Raw genomic sequence first — 25,974 nt, forward strand, 5'->3', positions numbered from 1 at the left:
TACTTTAAAATCATTTCTTGACTACTTAATACAATGTAAATGCTAGAGCTGTCATACTGTATTCCTTAAAATTTGTAGTATTTTTATTGTTGGGGCTTTTCTCCAAATATTTTCAATCTGCAGTTGGTTGAATGCCCAGAGGTGGAACTGTGAATATGGAGGGCCAACTGTCCTAGTTTGAGGCAATGCTTATTGTAAATATGACCCCTAGCCTACTGTGGCATGTAGGGAATGTTTACAAGTGGGATGATGTTCATGTAATAGCAAAAAACATGTTGAGAGGCCAACTAGTACTCTGGCTACCAGGCTGGGGATTAGACCATGCTGAGTGAGTTCAGTTCAACTATTTATGACTTTGTGACCTTAGGCAACACAAGCACTCTAGGCGGTTTCCTTATCTGTAAAATGGGAGTAATAATGGTACTTACAGGTTGTTGTGAGGATTAAATTAGATGATCCAAGTAAATTACAAGAGCATGCTTGGCACATAGTAAGCACTCAAATATTAGCCACTTGTATTAGATATTTTGTTATCGCCTACTACTTTACAGATGTATGGATATGCTTACCCATAGTAAAAATGAAGTCCAGACTATATTACGGTGATTCTGATGGGATCTTATTGAACATAAAGCAAGCTTTAAAAAAAATTATAAATGAAAAGTTACTCCTTCCCTAAGATGACCTCATTATGACTACACTAACAGCACTTGCATCTTTTTTACAGTAAAAATATATTGGCATCAAAGTGTAATTACAACTCATTTTTAGCAGTGATACATGAATGTAATTCCAATTATTTACATTCTTCTTAAAAAGAATTTTAGCTGGGCCAGGTGCGGTGGCTCACGCCTGTAATCCCAGCACTTTGGGAGGCCGAGGCGGGTGGATCACGAGGTCAGGAGATCGAGACCATCCTGGCTAACATGGTGAAACCATGTCTCTACTAAAAATAAAAAAAAATTAGCTGGGCGTGGTGGCAGGCGCCTGTAGTCCCAGCTACTCGGGAGGCTGAGGCAGGAGAATGGCGTGAACCTGGGAGGCGGAGCTTGCAATGAGCCGAGATTGTGCCACTGCACTCCAGCCTGGGCAACAGAGCAAGACTCTGTCTCAAAAAAAAAATTTTCAGCTGATTTTCCCCATGGTTTGGGGCACCTAATTTTGCAATAGAAATGCTCAGTACATGTTATTTCCATTTCCTAGTATATAACCTTACACTTAGAATATCATTAAATAGGTTCATAAAATAGCTATCATGTATTTAGTGCCTATTGCTCACCACTTTGTACTTGATAAGTTGCACAGATTAATTTTTCCCTCAAAATAACCCTAAAGAGAATATGACAAATAGCATTTCTTGCTCATAATTTGAGGATATTATTCAAAAAGATTAATTGGAAGGTACACTTTTGTGGCAGCTCACTAAGCTATGCATTTGTATACTTTTCTGTATGTATGTGACACTTCAATTGAAAGGTTTACAAAGAGGAAAAAGTAGCTGAAAGTTAATTCAAGTAGCTATAATACAAACTATCTGTAAAGTGCTGAAATGTTTGGGAGGCCGAGGCGGGCAGATCACGAGGTCAGGAGTTCAAGACCAGCCTGGGCAACATGGTGAAACCCCGTCTCTACTAAAAATACAAAAATTAGCTGGGTGTGGTGGCATGCACCTGTAATCCCAGCTACTTGGGAAGCTGAGACAGGAGAACTGCCTGAACCCAGGAGGTAGAGGTTGCAGTGAGCCAAGATTACGCCACTGCACTCCAGCCTGGGCAACAGAGTGAGATTGTGTCTCGGGAAAAAAAAAAAGTAGACCAAGATCTGGGTATATTTCATATTTTCCAAAATGATGAAATTTCTTCCCATTTCAAAATAGTATTTGTTTTTGAGATTTACCTGAATATTCAAAAGCCATTGTTATGAGTAAAGATGAAGTATCATTTTCATTTAACTTTAAAGGAGGTCTTCTATTCACATGGCTCATTATCAAAGGGTAATGTACTTTTCTTACTTAATGTGATTTATAGTTACAAGAATGTTTCTCCCTTCTTGTGACAGGTTTCGTGATGAGAAAATGAGAGAAAAACAAAGACACCAAGAGGAAAGGCTAAAAGCTGCTCTGGAAAAAGCAGTAGCACAACCAAAGAAAAAGGTTTGTTTTGCTATTAATAGATCCAGCCATATCAATATGTGAGTGCCTCTGTGGTACAAAAACAAAATACTTTATTCGTCTAACTTATCCAGGTTGAACTTCAGAAGGATAATCTTTCTTCTCACAGCTTCAATTGGTCTCTCTGGTTGTTACTTTTAGAATAATTCAAATTAGTGGCTCTCTAGTTCTCAATTAAACACTTTTTAGTAAAAGAAGCCTCTTCTCTCTCCTCTTTTTCTTTAGCCCTAGGTTCATTAAAATCAGGTATTTTTTTTTTTTAGTTTTTTGGAATAGATTATAAAAGCATATTGTTCAAAGTTCAAAAGATACAAGAGTATTCAGTGTAAAGTCAGTCTTCCTCAGCTCCCCTTCCTGGAGGCAACCACTGTTAACAGGTTCATTTGCATCACTCTGGAAATACACATACACATATATGTATTTATGTACATATTCCTTTTCTTACTGATAGCTAGGAACTTGGCTTCTTTCACTCAGTAATGTTTTGGAGATAAGTGAACCCAGAGAATCGCATGTAACTGTGGGGACTGTGTACAATCCCCATATTGTAAAGATAATGAGATTGACAGCTGGAGTCAAAATGATTTGCCCAGAGTCACTATGACGTAGCAGCAGAATTAGGACCAGAAGCCAAAGTTCTTTATTTTGCAAGACCACCTGTCCAATCAGAAGTTTGGGATTAGGCAGTCACGTACATGTGGTCCATCACTTCTACACAGGGTAAGGAGGGCCTTTTGTTTTATATGCCACTCTTTCCCTCCTCTGGGATACAGTCTGAAATATATTCCAGAAGGACAATTTCCTGGTTATCTGCAAAGCTATTGTGGACACTGATTCTTACCATAGTAACAGCTAACGCATAACGAATGCTTACTGTGTGCCTTACAACCAACCTCTTGAGGTAAGAACTTGAAAAAAATTCTGAAATATGGGAATTGTTAATATGTGCCATAGCAAAAAGATGATTACTTCAAAGTATTTTATTGAAATACTTCACCTTAAAAAGGGTATTTATCTAGTTCAATTCTTTCCATGAAGACTTTCCTCACCTGTTCTCTCCTCCCAAGAATTAACCATTCATCACCCTTCCACATGGACTACTTAGTAAACCCACCAAATTGAAATTATTTTTTAATATATTCACCTTTCCTTCTAGACCATGAGTTTTATGACGTTTGTATCCCTAATACCTGGCACATCATGGATACTTGATGTATAGTGAATTAACAGACTAAAAATGAGCATAAAAACTAAACCTGAAAAAAATTGGGGAAAAAATGGTTATCTGATAAATCAACAACACACAATGACCTCTGATAGAAGCTGACCCAATTAGGACACTTCATCATTGGTAATTTTTTCAGACAGTATTAATAACAAATGTTACCAAAGATCTCTGACAGTGAAAAATTCTGATATTGCAGAATGAATTCAGAGATTCTAGTCCCCCAAGGACATTTTTGTTGTTACAGTGATGGGGAAGAGTGCTATTGTTATTTAGGTTCTCTTGGGCCTGCAATGCAGGGGACAATCTCACATAAGAATTGTCCTAAAATGTCAATAGTGCCTTTTGAACACAGTGGCAATGTCCCATCAAATCTCACAGAATTATGGCAGTTTTCGCACTTATACATTTAATTTATACAAATTCAGCTACAAAAGCAAAACAAAATAAAAAGCAGGCAAGGGAATCCCAAAAGTAAAGAGAAAAATAAGTAGTAATATACTTGAGTATATATGCCCCAGAGAGAATGAATAGGTATGAACTAGGGGATTCCCAAAGCCTCTTCTGTTGGGAACACCTCCAGAAGCCAGCCAGTGTTCAAGATGGTACACGGTTTTCTGGACTTAACAAGATTTCTAAATGCTAGTCAGGTGCTCAACAGGAGAAAGCCATCTCTTCCAACCATGAAGGAAAAACTGGCTATGGCACTTACTGAGAAAATGGTGGCCTTCAACATGGTGCTTTTCTAGGTTGACCACATTTGAACCGTATACTACTGGATGACTTTACCTAAGTTTTCCCACTTCCCAATAAAACCTAACTGTTGCTCCTTCTGCATACTTATCGGTGTCCAGTTTGCTACTCAACTTTGCCTAGCATGTTAGACATCCGTTAGGTTACAAGTCCCTTTTAACTGTGATTAGTTAATATTACAAACCACATTATTCCTTGTAAAAATCAAGTTAATATTGGTATTTCACAAATTTCAATAGAAAATGGAAAATATTAAGTATTTTGTTTTTCTTTTCAGTTGGGAAGACGACTTGTCTATCATTCAAAACCTCCATCTGCTAACAAACAGCAGCTACCTTTAGTCAATGAAACAAAAACAAAAGCACAAGAGGAAGAATATTTTTTTACTTGAATAAAAGCAGTAAGACATTTTATTACCAGAATGTCTTAGGTATATTTTGTAAATCTTGGCTTTCACTAATGACAATATTCTGCCCCATGTACCAGGCCTAATCAATTTGAGGAAGACAGGCCCTTATTCTAAGGGCCATAGGATTAGGAATAAGTTATTTTCTTTTGTTGAAGTCTTTATTCATAAGTATTAGTCCATATAGCTCAACATTGTTATCTATACTTTGAGTTGTTCCACTTGGGGATACACAAAGATAGTTTACTGATAAAACTGTATGGTAAATGACCACTGAAGTGTAATAATGGCCATTCTCTTACAACATGAGACTGTAAATGATGTATTTTCTCAACCCATCTGTAGGGAAGTTCATAGCATGCTGTTATTACTATGGAATATACATTTTAACAATGTACAACTCTAAAATATCTGAAGGGTTTTGAAAGGCTTAAAACTTAACCTCGAAGTTATGGTCTCAGAACATAACTGTGAGACCGGTTTTTATTCCACATTACGTTTTGTTCAAAGAACTTTTTTCTCCTTAGTAAACAAATCATATGCCCTCAGCCTGAATGTCAGTTCCCAATTTCTGTTGTGCCCTGTCCGTACAATCATTTTAATTTTTAGAAGATGTTTCAGTTTTAGCTACAATATGTACATTTAGCTTATACTGACACAGAATTAACATGTAATTTATTGACTAAGTAAAATAAGACAGAATATTATTAATGCCAAGAAAATGTTTAATTTTATACATGTTAAAAGTGGCTCAAAAATAACTTGAAAACGTTGCATTTAAAAGGTTGCAGGTAATAGATAATTTTACAAGAAAAGGTCTGAAATTCACCTTCATAAAAATATCTAAAGCATATAATTATCCTTTATGGGGGGGAAAAAAAAAAGAGTATTGAGCTTACAAAAGAAAAGCAACTTAAATGAAATTCGGTGGCTTTTAAAGCATTAGTTCTGTGAGTAATCTTTCCCAACTGGTTCAACATTTGAGCTTTGCTTGTAAATATCTGAATACAAATAGTTCGCAAGTCAAGTTGAAAAACAAACAAATCTTTATTGTCTAGAAATATATATATAAAAAAAAATCCCCAACAAAAGATGCTATTCTCTCATTTCCCCATCTTCTTCCTCTTCTTCCACACCTCTGATATAAAGGACATTATTACACCTGTAAATAGAAAAAGTCCATTTTGTTGTTCCAACCAGAAACTTGTATGATCTGAATTACTGTATTTTTATTATGAAAATACTGAATGCTATATTTACAATATTCTTGTCTTAAAAATTTTTTTAATATATTTGTTTTTAAAAAGAGTTTTACATAGACTTGTTGAAAAGCACATTGCACTTATTTTCCACCATATGGTTGTTAAAATGACACCTTTATGATTTTCCAAAGGAAACAATTACCAGAATTTGAAGCTTTGAAGCTAGTACAGAGAATCAATATAACAAAAATCCTTACAAACAGCCAGACCCAACTAAAATTCAAAACTAAGTTCTTGCAATGAAGGCCACTGCAAAAGGTTGCCACTGTAAAAGGTTATAGCTAAGAGCCAGAAAATTTAACACTAGAAAAATCTTTTGGCCAGTTCTAAAACATTTGAAAACTTACCTTTGACAAGTTTAACAATTTCAAAGACTTTTGAAGACTAATTGTAAAGTATTATAATAGTAATTTTTTTTTAAAGTACTTCCAAAATTGAGGCACTAATATATTTAGAACAGGTATTCCTAATGCTCACCAGTAACTCCTTACATATACCACTGCTGTTTGTTACCTTATTAAAACTTCACCCAGATGTCCAGACAAAGCTCCATCTATGTATTCTTCTGTATTTGCAAGCTTTCAGTAAAAAGAAATAAATTAGTATAATCACACAGGAGGAAAATATTACAATACAGCTAATACTGGTGAGAGAACTTACTATGACCTTCCTATACCAACAACTCAAATTTATCTATAATTAATAAACAGAGGATGAGCTTTCTATTACTACTGTAGTACTTTTGGTTTCATATAAACCTTCAATAAAATTAATATTCATGGATGTAGAACAAATATATAATAAAGTTTGTCTCAACATAAGCCTCTGAATCTCCCAGGTTATGTAATATTTCTTTCCATTAGATATCAAAACAGTGTGTGGAAGAAGGCAGTCTCTATGAATAAATTGTGATTAAAAAGTTTTCTGAAAATTCATTCTAAAGAACAGACGTTAAGTTTTCTCAGAGTAAAACATAAATCATATTGAGGTGTCCAAATGGGTATACAAAAGCTATGGCTAGCATGCCAAATACTTTTATATTAGTCAGCAACCAAAGCAGATAACTGAGTTAGAATTTTCTTCTTTTCCTGTCTTTCAAGAAACAGGGTCTCCCTCTGTTGCCCAGGCTGGAATGCAATGGCACAATCATAGCTGAGCAAAACCTTGAACTCCTGGGCTCCTCCTGCCTCAACCTCCTGAGTAGCTAGGCCTAAAAGCATGTGCCACAAAGTCTGGCTACTTCAAAACAATTTTTTTTTTTTGTAGAGATGAGATCTTGCTATACTGCCCAAGCTGGTCTTGAATTTCTGCCTTCAAGTGATCCTCCTGCCTTGGCCTCCCAAAGTGCTGGGATTACAGGCATGAGCTACCACATCTGGGCCTGAATAAGAAAATTTTTTAAAATTATGTACCAATAAACAGGGAAAAACAAGTTCTTAAGTGAAAGTTAAATAGTTAACAGTGACTTTTACAGTTATTTTGTTGAACCCTATTATTTCTAATTTTATATCAAAATGTTTAGCTTTCCTTCTACATATAGGTAACAATCTTTACTTGTAATTAAAAGAAAAATCACAATCAATGCCACCTGGGACTCAGCAACGGCACTAACAGGAGTGAAGGGAGAGAGGGAGGTTTCCTTCACAACTAGGCACGTGGAAAAGGAAAAGAAAAACACGGCTTAACAATAAGGATTAAAATAGGATGTGACATAAGGCATGAAAAACATGTTAATGAACACTACTACTGGATGTTACTCCCTCTCTTATAGAAAACAAAAAGTCATCTTCATTATCCAGATGATAGTTTTGTCTGAAATATATGAAGTTGTTGAGACAATTAGTTTGTATGTAACGGCTATAAGAAATAATGTACTAAGAGTAACTAATTTTTTGTAAAAGGTAATTACAACATTTAACTGGTTTCTAAACTACACAATAATGCTCCAAATAGTTTCTATCATGTATTAAATTCAGTCTTCACCATCATTTAACAGGCTCTCTATGGCCACCATTCTAACCTAACTTTGTCATTTGTCCCTTAACTCAATCTGCTCTGGCCTTTTTGCTGTGCTTTGAACATACCAAGCATGATTCCACCACAGGGCCTTTGTACTTGCTATTCCCTCAAACTGGGATGCTTTTCCCCAGACACTCACCTGAGTTGTACACTAATTCTGGTATCTTCCAGAATTCGCTTCCTCAGAGTGGCTATCCTATATAATATTGCACATACTGTCTCTCTATTCTCTTTTTCTTCATGCATGGCATCTATCACACCTATTATCACATTATATTACCACCTCCCACCACTAAAACATAAACTCTTGAGGGCAGGGATTTTGTTTTGTTCAATGCTATATTCACAGTGCCAAGCACATAATGGGAATCAATAAATATTTGCTGAGTGAACAAATTCAAACACTGGTATCAATATGGTTGACTACTCAAAGTGGTTGGTTACTTAGACATTTTTTAACTCTGGCAGGGTCACTAGCAAGCTATATTAATTCTAAAACAATTATTAAGTGGTAAATCTTTTATTACTGAGATGTTAATTTCCATAGCATAAAATTCACCCTTTTAAAGTGTACAATTCAGTGGTTTTTAGTATATTCAAAAACCTGTGCAACCTTGTGCAACTATCACCACTAATTCCAGAATATTTTAATCACAATTCATATACTTCCCAGATTTTTCTATGGTCTTGGTAAATGATTCCTGTTTAGGGAATTGTCCAAACTCAAACTATGTTTTGGGGACCTTAGTGTCATGTGCTCAGGTGGTAATTGCCTAAGTTAAGGAAAATCATAGCTCTCTGCCTACTTAAGTACTCCTTTGAGTACTCTGCTAACAAGTATGGAATCCTTGGATTCATGATTGGATTGACCACCTGTCTTGATAGCCTTTAAAAACCTGGTGGGAAACTACTACTATTAAAAAACAACAACCCCAAACTAATTTTTTAAATATGCAAAAGACATTAACAGGCATTTCTCCAAAGATAAACGAATGGCCAATAAACACATGAAAAGGTGCTCAACATCATTAGCCATTAGGAAAATGCAAATCAAAACCACAATAAGATACCACTTCACACCCATTAGAATAACTATTTTATAAACACCCATAGAAAATAACAAGTGTTGGTGAGGATGTGGAGAAACTGGAACCCTTGTGCATTGCTGGTGGGTATGGAAAACCACGTAGTTGCTGTGGAAAATAGCGTGACAGTTATTCAAAAGGAAAAAAAAAATTTTTTTTGTTTTTTGAGACAGGGTCTTATTCTGTTATCCAGACTAGAGTGCAGTGATGTGATCACGGTTCACTGCAGCTTCAACCTCCCCACGCTCAGGTGATCCTCCCACCTCAGCTTCCTGAGTAGCTGGGAATACAGGTGCCCACACCACCATGCCTAGCTAATTTTTGTATTTTTTTTGTAGAGACGCAGTTTTGCTATCTTGCCCAGGCTAATCTCAAACTCCTGGGCTCAAGCAATCTGCTACCTCAGCCTCACAAAGTGCTGGGATTACAGGCATGAGCCACCACGCTTGGTCTCCTTAAAAATTAAACTTGGAATTACCAGTAATCCAGTAATTCCACTTCTGGGTATATACCCCAAAGAGCTGAAAGCAGGGACTCGAACAGACATTTGTATATCCGTGTTCACAGCAGCATTACTTACTACAGTCCAAAGAGGGAAGCAACCCAGTGTTCACCAAGAGGCAAACAGATTAGAATGTGGTATATCCATACAATGGAATATTATTCAGTCATAAAAAGGAAGTTCTGACACATGCTACAACATGGATGAACCTTGAATAATACACTACGCTATGTCAAACAAGCCAGACACAAAAGGATAAATACACGATTCCATCTGTATGAGGTATTATGCATGGTCAAATTCACAGACATGTAGAATAGTGGTTACCATGGGTTAGCTAGGTGAAGGAAGCAATGGAAACTTATTGTTTAAAGTTTAATTGTAAAATTATTGTTTAATGGAAAATTACTGTTTAATGGGCAAAAAATGTCACTTTTGGATGATAAAAAAGTTCTGGAAATGGATAATGGTAATGGCTGTAGAACAATGTTAAGGTACTTAGTGCCACTGAATTATACACTTAAAAATGGTTAAGAGTGGCAAAATTGTAATGTATATTTTACCACAATAAAAAGAAAATTAATTACAAAAAAAACCCCACCAAAACACATGGCTGAATCATTTACAGAAACTCATTTGACAGACATACAGTCAGTTCAATTTCTTCGGCAGATGTGTCTTTCCCCTGAAGGAATGAATTTCCTCAATAACTTTGGTGTTGTGCCTTTAGCATCATTCATTAAAAGACTCATGAATTTCACTTGAAAACTTTCTTTCAGGGCTAAATGATGAGAAATGTTTTGTTTTCTCCAGCAAAGTAGTGTGTTTCCCTTAGAGTATTATTATGAATTAAATGTCTGAGCTCCTCTTACTTTAACTACTAGGAATAAAATCTGTGGCTGAATTCTGGTTTAAGTCCATGTCTTGTACCTAGTGTATCATAGTATCCTCCCTGGCTTTGACTTTATTTTTTAATTTTGCCGTACATTTGTCAATTTAATTGTATGTATTCTTATTAGTCAGACTAAACCTTTGAGCAATAAGGTGAAGCAAACTAAATGCAATGTTATGACCTTTACAGCTCTTTAGCTTACCTGCATGTTCATGTAGCCATCTACAGATACCAGATAGCCCTTGTACTCCATTCCCCACTTAAGTTTCACCATCACTGGCTTTCCTGTTAGTCCATTGAGGAAAGGTTTGGGATTGAGGGGTAAACTCTGCACAAAGAACAAAAAAGGATCCAATTAATTATTTTTCCTCCCACCACCAACTCTCTTCTACTAAATACCAATATTTTGTGGTATGCAAATGAAGAAAACTCTTGACTCATTATTTTAGTACACAATTTTCACTTTTATTTATTGGAGAGTACCAGGGAAATTTAAATATCCAGTTAGCCAGTATCACCTTTAACCCATCAAAACAAAATACTCACTATTCACTTAAGATAACACCGACTACATACATCACTTACTGTTCTGAGCTCTAAAGAAACAAAGATAAAGGCACTTAAAAAAAAAAAATGCGGGCCAGAAAGGGTGGCTCATATCTGTAATTCCAGCATTCTGGAAGGCCAAGGCAGGGGGATCACTTGAGGCCAGAATTTCAAGACCAGCCCAGGCAACATAGTGAGACCACCTTCTCTACCAAAAATAGTCAGATGTGGTGGTGCACACCTGTAGTCCCAGCTACTAGGGAACAGAGCAAGACCTTGTCATAAATAAATAACAGAGTCCCTGTCAAGAAGTTGGAGATGGGGAGGGGGGCTCCTCACATACAAATAATTATACTGCATATTGCAACATAATAAGAGGAGATATACTAGGCACAAGGGTACCAAAGCAATCCAGGGAAAAAAGGAAAGGTTGCCTGAAATAAGTAATACGTCAGTTTTAAAGAATGAGAATTTATTTCCTGTTCCAGGCAAGGCTAGCTACTTATGTAAAAGGAGGGAAGAGTGAAGCAACAAGGTGATTTTGGGGACATACAATTCAGCATTGTCAGTCAAAGTCCCAAATATAAGACTACAGAAGGAAGCAGAGGGCAGATCACGCTTGACAGTCTTTAACTGTGGAAGCTAGGGCTAGGTCCTAAATGACTTTGTCACTAGCACTGCCTCTTATAGCAATCACTTAAAGTTTGTTCAGCAAACCATTAACATCTCCAGTGAATTCGGTTTTTGCCCTTTTCTGCTCACTCACCAGTCAAAGAAAGAACAGAACTAAGAAACTTGGCTACTAACCCCCTCTAACATAAGCATATTCGGAGTGACTTGATAGGGCGATTACTCCAATAACCTAATGGGTCTCCAGTTTTCATTCTCCAATTTATTATCCACCACAGCAACATGATTTTTTAAAGTGCACATCAAATTGTCATATTTCTGCTTAAAATGATTCAATGGCTTCCAACTCAATCATTTTCAATTGATTTGGAGTACAATCAAAACCTCCCAATACAGCCTAAGAGGTCCTGCCCAACGCCTGCTCCTCCGACACCATCTCGTAACCACTCTTCCTGCAAGTGGCTGTACCTTTTTGTGAATTTCTCCAACTGACCAAGCTTTCTTTCCGGCCGCAGGTCTTATGCTCCTATTCCCTGTGCTCGGTACACTCCTCCTCCTGCTCTTTAAAGGGTCTATTTCATGACACTTAGGCTTCAGGTTAAATTCCACCTCCTAGGGAGGCCATCTCTGACTAAGCCTCTAAATGTCTAACGCGCACCCTCACAGCCTCCTGTCTGCATTCTTCTTAGCACTTATTACTTGCAATTGCATATTTGTTATTTTTTGACTGTCTGTCTTCCCCAACCAACTGAGTTAAACTAGAGCATGGCCGTATCATTACTTTCATGCAATGAAAGTGAATTTTGGAGTGTGGTTAAGTGGGAAGTGCAAATTCTCTTTGAGTTTTACCCCGACCCTGTAGCCACAAATAAGAATATCCCAAGCCCGTATTCAAACAAAGAGGAGAAGGCACGGGCACTCCTAGGAAAAGAAAGGCATCGGGAGGAGCACGCGCCTCAGAAATCCTAAAAACAGAGTGAGAGAAGCTGGCGACCGGGTGCGCGGCGCCTCACGCGGATGAATGGGAAACGCGCGAAGCAACCACTAGGCCCCGCGAGGTGGTCTCCCTCCTTCTCTTTCTCCCCGCTTCTCCCGCCGTTCTCGTTCTCCTTACCATCGTAACCACGGCCGAATATTGCAGGCTACTCACTGCCGACCAGGCTGCCGCTTGTCCCTCGTGACTACAGCAGGTACCCCAGGTCCCGAGCCGCTGAGTTTCAAGAAAAATGGCCGCCAAACAGGAGTGTGACCTTTCACCTCCCACCACGGCCCTTTCTGCCTCTGTGATTGGACAAAAAGAGATGCGCGCTGATTGGAGGAGATGGTTGGACCATTATCTCCTGGCAACCAGCAGCGGCTTGAGTTTGCGCCTGACCGGCTGCGCGCGGGTCTTGGGAAACCCGCTCTGAGGAGCAAGGTGAGGCAGCCAAGGACTGGAGGCAGGCCGGTGTTGTAAATGTGCGGTCTGGGAGAGGCTGTGTAACAGATGTGACTTCTCCCCAACTTGGTTAATGGGGATTTTACTTTGTCTTTTTACACCCGTGAGAATGTTCAGGATCCCAGAGTTCCTTCCTCACTCTTCCAACAGGTTCCGTGATTTGGGGGCGCCTCTGCCGCAGGTCGTTTCTACCTGAGTATTCTCTCTTCTGCAACACCCATTTCAACCCCTTTTAAAGGAATTCGGGGGTAGCCAGACAAGACTAGGGGCGGTGAAACGCACCGAAGGGAGTCGGATACAGAATTTATTTTAAACGAGGTCAGGTTGTGTCTGGGATACGGTGTCATGTCCCCCCACCCCCCACGACCCCGCCGGCCCCATCTTTCTTTTGCATCGCCAGCAGAGACTGGCACGGCCTTCTTACGTGCATTTGAAATTACCTAAGGGCGTAAGCAATATTTCCGCTGTCACGGATTAAAACTTTCGACGTAACGGTGTTATCCGAATCTCACTGGTTTTTGTCGTAATCCTAGTGAGTTCGGCTCACTCTGATCTGAAATGCTAAATGCAGTTCTTGGAGAACACGCCCTTTGGGAAGTAACGCTTTTTTGCGGCCCTGAAGAGGTGGATTTGAGGTTGAGGATGAAATGTTGGTTGTTGAGGCACTGTGGAGCAGTGGGCAAGACTTTGGAGAGGGCCTGCATTCGGAACCTGCGTCTATCAGGCGCAGCCGGTGTTGGGCAGTGTCTTAACCCCCAGGGCCACTGTTTCTACGGCAGGAACGCGGCTTTAAAAACGGAACCATCCTCAGCGTGGTTGCGAGAATTTAACCTAAAACGGGGCTTGGCCTTGTAAAAGCTCAGTGTTTCACATAAGTGTTGAACACTGACAAGACAGTCATTGTCAGTGTAGTTTTTACGAAACAGCTATTAGATTTATTCACCCTAAACTTAAGTGGATTTCTCCCTTAGTTTGTCTATTGTTTCATGAACTTTAAGTCTTTGTACAGACTTTGAGTTCCTACTATGTGTCAGACTCTTTCAACAATTGTGGAAATCTTACCTTACCGTCTGATTCGGCGTGACAGCCCCGTTTTAGAGATGAGGAAGCAGGCCCAGCAGGTAACTGTTACCAGTTGAGGGTAGCTGTCCGAGTTCTTGCCGTTTTCAACAAAGAATTGGACAAAACGCACAAACAAAGCAAGGCAGCGAAAGCAGAGATTTATTTTAAATGAAAGTACACTCCACAGGGTGGGCACCGCCTGGTGCAAGCGGCTCAAGAGCATTGGTCACAGAATTTTCTGGGGTTTGAATGCCCTCTAGAGGTTTCCCATTGGCCCACAACCGGTCCGATTGGTTGCAGGAGGGGACCAATAAGAGGTACTTTCATTTTTCAACTGCCGCGCAGAAAAAGGAGGGGTTGAAATGGGAGTAGCCTCTGATACCCAGTCAGCATGAATGGGCCTTAGGTTCCCTGCCTCCAGCCGCTATTCTTCTGCCTCATAACCTGCTCAGGACCACATACCTGGGTTTCAAAACTCTGCTTTTTCTACTTCATGAAGCTGCCTTTCAAAGACTCAATATGTACTTGAGAAGCCTGACTCTTTAGCTGTTTTCTCAGTGAAGTGAAGCAAAATACTACAATAAACACATTATGTAAAGATTGTGCATTTAAGTTTGGTTTTTCTCTTCATGTTAATTATTATTATTTTTTTTTTCGAGACAGTCTCATTCTGTCACCCAGGCTGGACTGCAGATGTGTGATCTTGGCTTACTGAAGCCTTGACCTCTTGGACTCAAGAGGTCCTCCCACTTCAACCTCCCGAGTAGCTGGGACCACAGGCATGTGCTACCACACCCAGGTAATTTTTAAATTTCTTTTTGTAGAGATAGGGTCTTGCTTTGTTGTCCAGGCTGGTCTCAAACTCCTGGGCTCCAGCTGTGCACCCATCTTGGCCTCCGAAAGTGCTGGGATTACAGGTGCGAACCACCATTCCTGGCCCATATTAAATTTTAATCTTAAATACCTTATTAAAATTAAGTGGGCATAAGTCATTGATATTTTTCTAATTATAAATATTATACAAAATTTTGGAAAATATAGAAATTCTAAACAATAAACCTAAAATCACTAGTAATCCCACCAATCAAAGAAAACTGTTAACTTTTATTGTAACATATGTACTTTTTTTTTTTACAACAGCTGTACAGTTTTTTTGCTGTTTGTTTTTTGTTTTGTTGTTGTTGTTGTTGTTGTTGTTGTTTTGGAGACAAGTCTCACTCTTTCACCCAGGCTGGAGTTAAGTGGTGCGACCTTAGCTCACTGCAACCTCCGCCTCCCAGATTCAAGCAATTCTCGTGTCTCAGCCTCCCAAGTAGCTGGGACTACAGGCATGCAGCATCACGTCCAGCTAATGTTTTGCTAATTTTTTAAAATTTATTTTTAGTAGGTATGGGGTCTTACCACTTTGCCCAGGCTGATCTTGAACTCCTGAGCTCAGGCAATCCACCCGCCTCAGCCTACCAAAGTGCTAGGATTACAGGTGTGAGCCACCACACCCGGCCTACACACAGTTTTGTAACTTGTTTTCTTCACTTTATATTGAGCAAATTCTCATATGACTAAATATACTCTTCTAAAGTGTGGGTGGCTTAATATCTTCATTATACTTTGTATTTTGCATCTGTGATAACATATTATTCTATTATTTTCATTTTTCCTCCTGTTATAAACAGTCTGCACTGAATATACTTTTACATGAATCTTCGAGTGTATTTTTGATTCTTTACCATAAATTCTTAAAAATACAATTCCTAGGTTATAAGCCTTTACTATTTTAAAAGCAAATATATATATTGCCATGTTGGCATATAGCGCCACAGAATATTCATCAGAATAATTGGTTCAAATATAGGGGAAATAACAGGCTTTATATTTTTCAAAGATGAGATAGAATACATTTTGAGCACATATGAAGAAAATGACCCCTAATTGTTAATTAGGATGAACAGTTTGGTGAGTTCTACCATTATTTATCCTATAACACAAAAGTTCCAGTGGTATACAATCATCTAAAAAGGAATTTATGAAATGATTTAGAAATATTTACTGAGGTGAGTAAAATGAATGTGTAATGTCTGCCCTTGTGGAACTTTAAAACCTCTTTGATAAGAAGGGGACCAATATGTATTGAATGCCTTTCATGTTATGCCAGGATATTTTATTATGTAATTTGTCTAATTTAAATCCTCACAGTACTTCAAGGTAGATATTATTATAATCCCCATTTTAGAGATGAGGAGACAGCTTCAGAGAGATTATGTATTTTTGTCAAAAGCCATGTGGAAGGTAAAATGGCTCCAAAGCCTAAGATTTTTCCTTTATACCACGCTGCCGCTCCCAAAAATGTGGTTAAGTAGAGTACAAATAAACAAATATATAGAAATACAAATATTAATGCAGGATGAAGAGGGATAGCATTTACGAAGTTACTTTTGAAATTGATGAGCTCTTCTTTTTATTTTGTTTATTCTCATAATTCCAACATCTTATTATTTTTTTTTATTATGGCCAGAATCAGCTACAGGTATGGTCGGAATAGGTTTAAAGGAGGAAAAATCCAAGATTTGAGTGCTTTCTGTCTGGTGGAAGCTTTTTGTATATATTTTTGTCAAACCTGAGAGATACGGTATTCTGTCTAGCGAAGAAGTTAAGATTAAAAAATATATGAGCTTCCTTGGATCATACAAACACTGAATCTAGATTAGAATTCAAATCTTTTTGGTGGTTCAAAGCCCATTGTACCACTGTAGAGAGACAATCATACATCAAAGGTGTAGGAACATTAAGAACCCCCTTCTCACCTCTTGAGGTTTGATATTTGAGTCTGAGAAATAAATAGACGATAGACCAATTACAAGGAGAAAAAGCACAGCGTAATTGATTTATGCGCAGGGGAGCATCACAGGAAGCTGAATGCCCAATTCTAGTAGCACTAGACCCAATAAGGTCTAGAAGTTTATATACCCTTATTCACAGGGGAGAAGGGAATGCAGGATGTAAGCAATTTTAGAAGAGTAATGATTTTTATGAGATGAATGGGTCCATAGAACAGACAATAGTCTGGGACAAAGTTCATCTGGGCTGTAGGTACGGTGTTTGATTTTCAGTCTTTTCCTCTGTGATATGAGTTTAATTTTCCTTGGTTAATGAAATTTCAGTAAGAAGACTGAAGACAATTGTTTTCCTCTTCAGTGGATTGGATATTTAAGTAGATAAGGGAACTTCAGAGAAAAGTCTCTTCCTGTGCTTCAGGAGAGGAGGAGGGGCAAGAGATAGGGGGTGGGAGAAGGTCAGAGACAGACCCTAGTTCTGAGGCTGCTGCTTTAGTACAAAGTATTGGTATGTGAAAGCACCATGCTTTGGGGTATCATTTTCTGAACCCCAACAAAGGAAACTTGGTATTGTGGTTAGGAGCCACGACTGTCTGAGTTCAAATCCTGTCTTTGCCACGTGCAGGTTATCTCTGCTTCAATCTCCTCATCAATAAAGAGGATGATCATGATAGTACCCATCTTAAAAAAATTTTTTTTTAATCAGGTGGGCTCTACTTATGTTGCCCAGGCTGGTCTCAAACTCCTGGGCTCAAGCAGTCCTCCTGTCTCAGTCTCCCAAGTGGCTGGGATTACAGGTGTATACCACCATGCCCAGATCAATACCCATCTTATAAGGCTGCTATTAGGATACAATATTTGTGGTATTTATCCATCTCCTGATACTGAATAGTTTCTGTAGCAAGGTACATAGGCACGTGAGTAGGTCAATGTGACCTACTAATAACTAACACTAATTACTAATATGGGACTACTTGTTTACTGCTTGCTAAACTGCTGCTTGCTCAAAAAGTTCTGGGCCGTTGGCTCTGATTCCTCAGCTGTGCTGGAATCCACTGTGCGCCTGACATCTATCTGTCTAGGTCTATCACTTCACCTCTTGGGACTTGGGGGGCAAAGGAGGCTGACACAACTATGACGATGCTTCTGCTGTTTGCTGTGTGTAGTAAACTGTCTTGTTCTGATCCGTTGAGTCTCATTGTCTCCTTTCGGCACCTGTGGAGAGATAGCAGGTTTACTCCTTGCTATCTAAAGTTGTGCTTCTCTCCTGACTCTCACAGGGTTAACATTAAATGAAGAACATTAAATGAGATAATATATGCGAAGCAGTACACTATCTGGTCAGTAGTCAATGTTCGATAAATGGTTGTTCTACATTTATAATCAATCAAAATCTATCCCCTAGAGCTTTGGTTTAAGTAATGTAAAACCAATGTAAAAGTAGCACCTTATATATTTATGGGGAGACCAATCCCTTTATGGACCAGAAAATTACTTCGCCTAATAACTCAAGATATAAGAGATTAGTCCAGACCGGAAACCACATTTATTAGTCATTAAATGCAGAGGGAGCTGGAGGGAACTAGCAATCAAGGACCTGGGAAACAGATAAGATAGAAAATAAGTGGATGCCTACAATTTGTTCATATATATTGAGTTATATTAAAAAGGCAGTATAGGCCGGGCAGTGTGGTTCATGCCTGTAATCCCAGCACTTTGGGAGGCCAAGGTGGGTGGATCACTTGAGTCCAGGAGTTCAAGACCAGCCTGGCCAACATGGTGAAACCTCCATCTCTACTAAACCTCGTCTCTACTAAAAGTACAAAAATTAACCAAGCATGGTAGCGCATGCCTGTAATTCCAGCTACTCAGAAGGCTGAGGCACAAGGATCGCTTGAATCCAGGAGGCAGAGGTTGCAGTGAGCTGAGATGGCACCACTGCACTCCAGCCTGGGCAACAGAATGGGACTCTGTCTCAAAAACAGAAGGCAGTGTATCGGTAGCAGAAGATAATAAAAACAGTATATTTAATAGCACATTATATGATTGTTTTATATGATTGGCAACATAATGGTTGATAATGCTGGTTCTAGAGGCCAGATTTGAGTCTTGAGTTTGAATCCTGCCCCCAGTACTTACTAGTGGGAACTTGTTACCCGCCCTCACTAAGCTTATTTTCCCATGACGCAGGGAAAGTTGTTTCTTTCTTCCAGAGTGGTAGTGGATGTTAGGAGTTAATACAAGGTTGTTCCTCTATCCTTCCTGAAGATACGGTTTTAAAACCATTAGATGGAGTGAGCAAAGTATGCACCTGTGCTGGGGTATGGGGTAGTCACAGTGGTCCAAATGGAGGGAGGAGAGCATCCACATAAGAGAGCAGCCAGTGTGGGGTGTCAGAGCCTGAGTAGGAGGAGGAAGGTATCTACATAGGAGGGCGGGCAAAATGGGAAGTTGGTGCCTGAGGAGGTGAGGATGGTGGTCACACGTGGTGAGGGGCAGCCCAGCACCAACCATTGGAGCCCAAGTAGAATGAAGCATCCCCAGAGGGTGGCCCGACGGGGAGTGTTGGAGCCTGAGTGGGGTAAAGAGGGTGTCCACACTGCAGGGAAGAGGGTGGCCTGCTGTGGAGTGTCAGAGCCTAAAGGAAGCGAGGAGGATGTCCATGCAGAATGACCTGGCGCACCGTGTCAGAACTTGAATGGAATGAAGAAGAAATGCAGGGGAGGGGACAGTGGCAGGAAGGGAAATTTGTTACAAGGGCACTAATCAAAGGAATCAACCTATACCAATGAGCATACTTAATGCTCAGGTTTTAGTTTCTAGAAACCACTCCCCACTAAAGGAACCAGGATTCCTTCTAACATTGGCTAATTCCAGTCTTCTTCACTATAGTAACTGGTAGACACTATCTTATTACAATCCAATGATCAAACAACGATCATTAGCAATTGAAAAATCAAAGTCAGGTGCCACATGATAAGATACAACGAGAAGATGCATTCTGTGGTATTCTTACCAAAGCCACATAACCTGAATCTAGTAATCAGGAAATATCAGACAAACCACATTGAGGAACAAAGTGGCCTGCAGTGTTCAAGAGTGTCAAGGCCACAGAAAGATCTCCACGATAAATTGCTGAGAAAGACAAAGCACAGAATAACTTACAAAATATGCTGCATCTGTGTAAAAAGAGAGGGCAGGGGATAACAAGCTATCCATTTCTGTGTATGTGCATAGATATACTGGAGGGCTCTGAAGATACTAAGAACACAGGTTACCTATGGATGTAGTGGGAACTACACTGAGGGCAGACAATGATGAGACTTTTCACTATGCATTTTTAAAAAAACTTTTAATTATGAAATTCACATACTTTATTAACCATTTCAAAGTATACAATTGAGTGGCATGTAGTACATTCACAATGTTATTGCAACCACCACCTCTATATAATTCCAAAACATGTTCGCAACTTTATTTATTTGTTTGTTTTGAGATGGAGTCTCGCTCTGTCACCCAGGCTGGAGTGCAGTGGTGCAACCTCGGCTCACTGCAACCTCCGTCTCCTGGTTCAAGCAATTCTCCTGGTTCAGCCTCCCGAATAGCTGGGATTATAGGCACATGCCACCACACCCGGCTAATTTAATACATTTTAAATAAATTTAACAAATTTTAAATAAATGATACCTTTGAGTTTTGTAAATCATAGATTCAATCTGTGGGGGAGACTAGGTAATAAAAGAAGTCCGTGGATGAAATGGCTGGAAACCACTCAAGTGGATTATCAGCATTCAATACTGACTTTAAACACTGTTCTGTTTTTTGCCGTGGTTCCAGAGGGTGGCAGTGGTGAATCTGGAGTAAGATTTCTGTTTGCCACATAAGCACTTAAAAGTTAATCAGTACAAATAGGACTTCTCTGTTCTCAAAACACTAAAGGAAACAAAACAAAACCTCATGGAATTTTCCCCATAGTATCCTGTGCCATACAGTCTCCCCCTACCTCCTTCACCCCTCAAATGTCTCCATTGAATCCAATTTTTAAAATTAAAGCTTATTCTACTTCCTCATATATTACCCTGTTGCCAGAGCTATCTGACCTCCTCTTCTTCAAAACAAACCAAAGACCTGAACATATTAGTTGGATGCTCACCAACCTTTGTTGGTTACTCATGACTAGCAGCCTAAAATAAACTCCTTCATCTCTTTCCGTTCCGTCCCACGAACCGCAAAGCTGGCCCTTGCACCGCCGGCCATGCTTTTTCTCACAACTCCACATACTCACACAAGATGTTCTCACCACCTAGAAATCCCTCCCCGTTTGCTTTGCCTGAAAAATGCCTCCTCATCTAATCTCCATGCCCGCTCAAATGGGCAATTCATATCTGAAGCTTTCTCTGACTTCCCCAGATCACTAATTGTTCTGTCACATGGGCTCTACCCACCTGTTTCAACACTAACTATACTCTCTTGTAGAGAAAAAGGTCTTTTGTTCATTAACTCCTTTGTTGCTATTACTAGTCATTTACTAGCACATAATTGGTTCCCTGGCACATGATGGCAAATTTCTGGAATGAATAAATTAATGAATAACTGAATTGAGAGACTTGGACTTTAAAAATTTGCACCAGTTCAAACATTATATATATATATATATATAAAAAAAAAAACCCAAAAAAACCAAGGGGAATCAGGGTGTCCACACTTAAAAGAATGGAATAAACTGAACAGTAGAGCATTGTAAGTGGAATTATTGACCGGGTGCAGTGGCTCACGCCTGTCATCCCAACACTTTGGGAGGCTGAGGCAGGTGGATCACCTGAGGTCAGAAGTTCAAGACCGGCCTGGCCAACATGGTGAAACCCTGTCTCTACTAAAAAATACAAAAATTAGCTGAGCGTGGTGGTGGGCGCCTGTAATCGCAGCTACTTGGGAGGCTGAGGTAGGAGGATCACTTGAACCCAGAAGGCAGAGGCTGCAGTCAGCCATTGCACTCCAGCCTGGGTGACAAGAGCAAGACTCCATCTTAAAAAAAAAAAGGAATTATTTGCTTTTATGGAGGCAGGCAGTGTACTGGAGTCTGTAATTTTATCTATTACTAAATTTACCAAGTGCTTTGTGTTCTATGAATGTGTCTTTTGAAACTTTTTTTAGATCTAACAATTCCTACTCACAGTCATTTGAAATGAAACTGGCAGTTTCCTTTTACTGTGTATTCTAGCTAACCCTCTTGTTATGGAACTGGCCCCTTTTATGTCTTTTCTTCCTGTGGTAAGGGAATCCTGATTGATTTAGAAGCATGTGTTGTCTGCATCATTAATTTGGCACTTATTGGCTACATCTTTGAGAACTGTCATCTTCATTTGTGTATATACCCTCCAACTTCACTGTAAGATATTTGAGAGTGGTGAGCATATTTAGATGTTTTTGTATTTCTGTGGTAATCCAGCTTATTGCTTTATACATATATTGTTTACTTACTTTTCTCTCTTTTACACTAGTAGAGGATATTGCTCAATATCTTAGTTGAAGTCTCTACAGTGTTACAAATAGACACTTATTTTTCACTTATGCAAAGTCCAAAAAGGGTATTCCTGCTCAGCATGTGGCTCTCCTCCATATGGCGACCCAGGACCAAGTCTCCTTTCACCACGTGGCTTCTAAGGTCACCTTGCTCATCTGCATCAAGACAGAAGGGGCAAGGACGTAGAGACAGGGTCATCCACAGGAGACTTTTGTGGGTCAGGCCTAATGCAGCACAAATTAGTCTTCACATTCTGTTGGCTAGAACACAGTCACATGACTTCACCTGACTCCAGGGAAAGCTGGAAAATGTAGTCTGTCCAGGAAGAAAAGGCAATGTGAACAGCCTTGTCTCTGCCACACTCAGAAAAAAATACTAATAATTAGGTTACTTTTTATATTTTTACTTGCCCTCTTACATGCCATCTATGCCATCTATTTTCACTCATTCTGTTTCCACTACATACTGATACTCTTATCAAGATTTATTAATTTATCACCTTTCTCTATCCTGGGGTATTTAGCAACTGTAATTCCAATGCTAAAATGCCACTGTTAACATTTTAAAAATCTTTTCTCTGCACATAAATTTGTATATATTTTAATATAGTTGTAGTAATGCACAATTTGTATCTTATTTTTACTTAACATTATAGCATAAACATTTTCTCATTCTTAGGAATGTTTCAGTAGCATTTTTTTTTTTTTTTTTTAGGTAGTATCTCCCTCCATTGCCCAGGCTGGAGTGCAGTGGCACAATCTCGGCTTACTGCAACCTCTGACTCCTGGGTTCAAGCGATCCTCCCACCTCAGCATCCTCAGTCAGTAGCTGGGAACTCAGGCATGTGCTACCACACCCAGCTAATTTTTTTGTATTTTTGGTAGAGATGAGGTTTCACCATGTTGCCCGAGATGATCTTGAACTCCTGAGCTCAAGTGATCTGCCCACCTCCGTCACCCAAAGTGCTGGGATTACAGATGTGAGCCACCATGCCTGACCCCAGTAGCAACACTTTGCATGACTGTATAGTATCTATCATATACTTAGATATTATACCCTACTTATTGGACATTAAGTTGTTTCTTCATTTATTACTATTGTTGCCCGAGTTCAAATTCTGACTCTTTCATTTCCTAGCTCAATGACCATGGGCTTTCTGGTTGTGGGTTCTTTATTTGTAAAGTGGGACTGACTATGCTGTCTACTTCCTATCATTTGGAGGGATTAAATTAGTAATAGATTTTAAGCAGTAAAAGCGATTCTTTCTTTCTTGAGCCTTTCATTCATTCATTTTATTGAGACAGGGTCTCGCTCTGTCGCCCATGTTGGAGTGCAGTGGTGTGATGTGCCTGTCTGCAGCCTCACTCTCCTGGGTTCAAGTGATCCTCCCACCTCAGCCTCTCCAGTAGCTGTGACTACAGGCATGCACCACCTCACCCAGCTTTTATATATATATATATATATACACACACACACACACACACACACACACTATATACTTGTCAAATATGAGAAGGCCTAAAAAACTCCTCTGTAATTAATACTCGGACTACTAACATAGTACTTATTACAGACCATCCTTTATTATAGTATTTGTGTATATATATAGATATATACATACGCATATATGTATGTGTATATATATGTGTATCTATATATTATTTTTTATTTTTGCAGATGCCGGGTTTCACCATGTTGCCCAGGATGTTCATTTATTAATTCCACAAATATTTATTCAGTGTCACCATGTGCTAACACTGAATAAATGTGCTGACACTGACAACTATTTGAGAGTACTCCCCAGGAGATAGAGAAATGGTTAAGTGGAAATCCATACCGACTTAAGTCAGGGAAGCCTCATTTGCCCAAATTTGCCTATAGACCAATTTGCCAAATGACAAATGTACAAAAAAACTGAAAACAGGTTTTCAGACTGTTCACAGCAGTGGTTTCACTGTCAGTGGCAGGGATAGAGGCAAAGCTCCAGTTTGTAAAAACAGAGAAGGCAGCAAATTGTTTTTAATGGAAAGTCCACCTACAAACAGTGGTGAGTATCCTAGGGTATGAAATACACTCGAAGTTCATATTCAACTGAGCTGACCTGATAAACCCCTGGGGAAAAACAGCAGCAGCAAAATGACTGTAGTGACACTGCTGTGTGATGAAATGTTCAAAAGAAATCAGTAACTCAGCAAATGTATTTAGTGTTTTTGCCTTCCTCTGGAAGTCAGAGAAGTCTTTTCTGAGGAGGTGATATTTAATCTGGGGGTCAAATACGAGAAGGCCTAAAAAACTCCTCTGTAATTAATACTTGGACTACTCATGTAGTACTTATTACAGACCAGTCTTTATTATAGTATTTGGGACATGTACTTGGTATCTTACTGTGAGTTATTTAAGTGCCAGGTACATAAAAGTTCACTAATTGTTTATGGATACACCAGTACTGAGTGTGGTGGGAAAAACAGGAGTGTCTGTTGGATGACCCCCGAGGCTATCTCTGGATGGCTTGGCAACAAGCTGGCTAGGCTTGATGGCTCCCTCTTCCCTCTACAGGGGTTCCAAATGCTAACAGTCCTGGACAACTGGCATTCCCAGCACTGGTGTGCAATTCCTCTGAGCTCAGATCGTTTTCCCTTCTCATGCAAGGCTCTTCTCAGGAGGAAGGAGCTGGCAAGATTTCTGTTCTGGAGCACAACCTTTGGAGTGTCTAGCCATTCTGAGCCCACACATGTGTGTCCATGAAATGCCAATCCTGCTGCTGACCCTTCTGCTTGTGGAGTTCCGCCTGCACTGTTTGGCCTGAACCCTTCACACATTGGGTGACATCTGTGTTAGTATTTCACTCTGCCAACATTGAGTGAATGTATAAACAAATTGAACAAAATGATGACCCAACTCAACTGTGATCTAGATTATCCTATAGGCATGCTATAGAATGGAGTTATAGGTGAGAAAAGCAAGAAAACCTTGTTTGTTAGTCTGTTCTCACGCTGCTAATAAAGACCTACCCAAATCTGGGAATTTATAAAGGAAAGAGGCTTAATGGACTCACAGGTTCACATGGCTGGGGAGGCCTCAGAGTCATGGTGGAAGGCAAATGAGGAGCAAAGTCATGTCTCACATGGAGGCAGGCAAGAGAGCATGTGCAGGGGAACTCACCTTTATAAAACCATCAGATCTTGTGAGACTTATTCACTATCACAAGAACAGCACGGGAATAAACCGCCCCATGGTTCAATTACCTCCCACCAGGTCCCTCCCAGGACACACGGGGATTATGGAAGCTACAATTGAAGATGAGATTTGGGTGGGGACACAGCCAAACCATGTCACCTGGAAACTGCAGTCTTAATGCTTGTTTCTCTTCTTCCAAATAGGGAGGTCAACCGAAGATGCTACCTTCGTTGAGCATATCACTGCTCTTTCTAGTCTCAATTTAGATGTGCATGATACTTTCAGAGAATGAAAACCTCACTAATGATAATCAGATACATTGACTTTTTTTGGCCTCTGCCTATAATAAGTTAATTGCATATGCTTTCCTGGCCATTATAAAATGAATAAATTAATTACTTATATGAAAGGGAAGGTAATTTTTTGTGTTTATTTTAAAACAATTTCAAACT

The 25,974-nt window shown here is 39.4% G+C and overlaps 2 protein-coding genes across 2 annotated transcripts in view; one reads left to right on the plus strand and one right to left on the minus strand.

Moving 5' to 3' along the window:
• CCDC38 (coiled-coil domain containing 38) overlaps nucleotides 1–4,567 on the plus strand; it is a 72,669-nt gene extending 68,102 nt beyond the window's left edge. The window contains exons 15-16 of the mRNA XM_011990311.1: nucleotides 2,059–2,152; nucleotides 4,426–4,567. Coding sequence (XP_011845701.1) covers nucleotides 2,059–2,152; nucleotides 4,426–4,539 — 208 coding nt within the window. The 3' untranslated portion in view covers nucleotides 4,540–4,567. The remainder of the gene's footprint in view (nucleotides 1–2,058; nucleotides 2,153–4,425) is intronic.
• A 1,010-nt stretch (nucleotides 4,568–5,577) lies between these two features.
• SNRPF (small nuclear ribonucleoprotein polypeptide F) lies at nucleotides 5,578–13,021 on the minus strand. The gene is made up of 4 exons (XM_011990312.1): nucleotides 12,605–13,021; nucleotides 10,517–10,642; nucleotides 6,330–6,394; nucleotides 5,578–5,716 (listed from the first exon to the last, which is right to left on the minus strand). The coding sequence occupies exons 1-4, from the start codon at nucleotides 12,605–12,607 to the stop codon at nucleotides 5,650–5,652; spliced, it is 261 nt and encodes an 86-aa protein (XP_011845702.1). The 5' UTR covers nucleotides 12,608–13,021; the 3' UTR covers nucleotides 5,578–5,649.
• Nucleotides 13,022–25,974: the final 12,953 nt, after the last annotated feature.

This window comes from Mandrillus leucophaeus, unplaced genomic scaffold (assembly GCF_000951045.1).
Source record: "Mandrillus leucophaeus isolate KB7577 unplaced genomic scaffold, Mleu.le_1.0 Scaffold377, whole genome shotgun sequence".
NCBI lineage: Eukaryota > Metazoa > Chordata > Mammalia > Primates > Cercopithecidae > Mandrillus > Mandrillus leucophaeus.

Excerpts from the sequence above, each read along its gene's own strand:
- SNRPF (XM_011990312.1), bottom strand. Across the intron at positions 6,395-10,516 it reads ATGGCTACATGAACATGCAG|CTTGCAAATACAGAAGAATA; the intron begins GTAAGCTAAAGA and ends TTTTACTGAAAG. Across the intron at positions 5,717-6,329 it reads CTGGGTGAAGTTTTAATAAG|GTGTAATAATGTCCTTTATA; the intron begins GTAACAAACAGC and ends TTCTATTTACAG.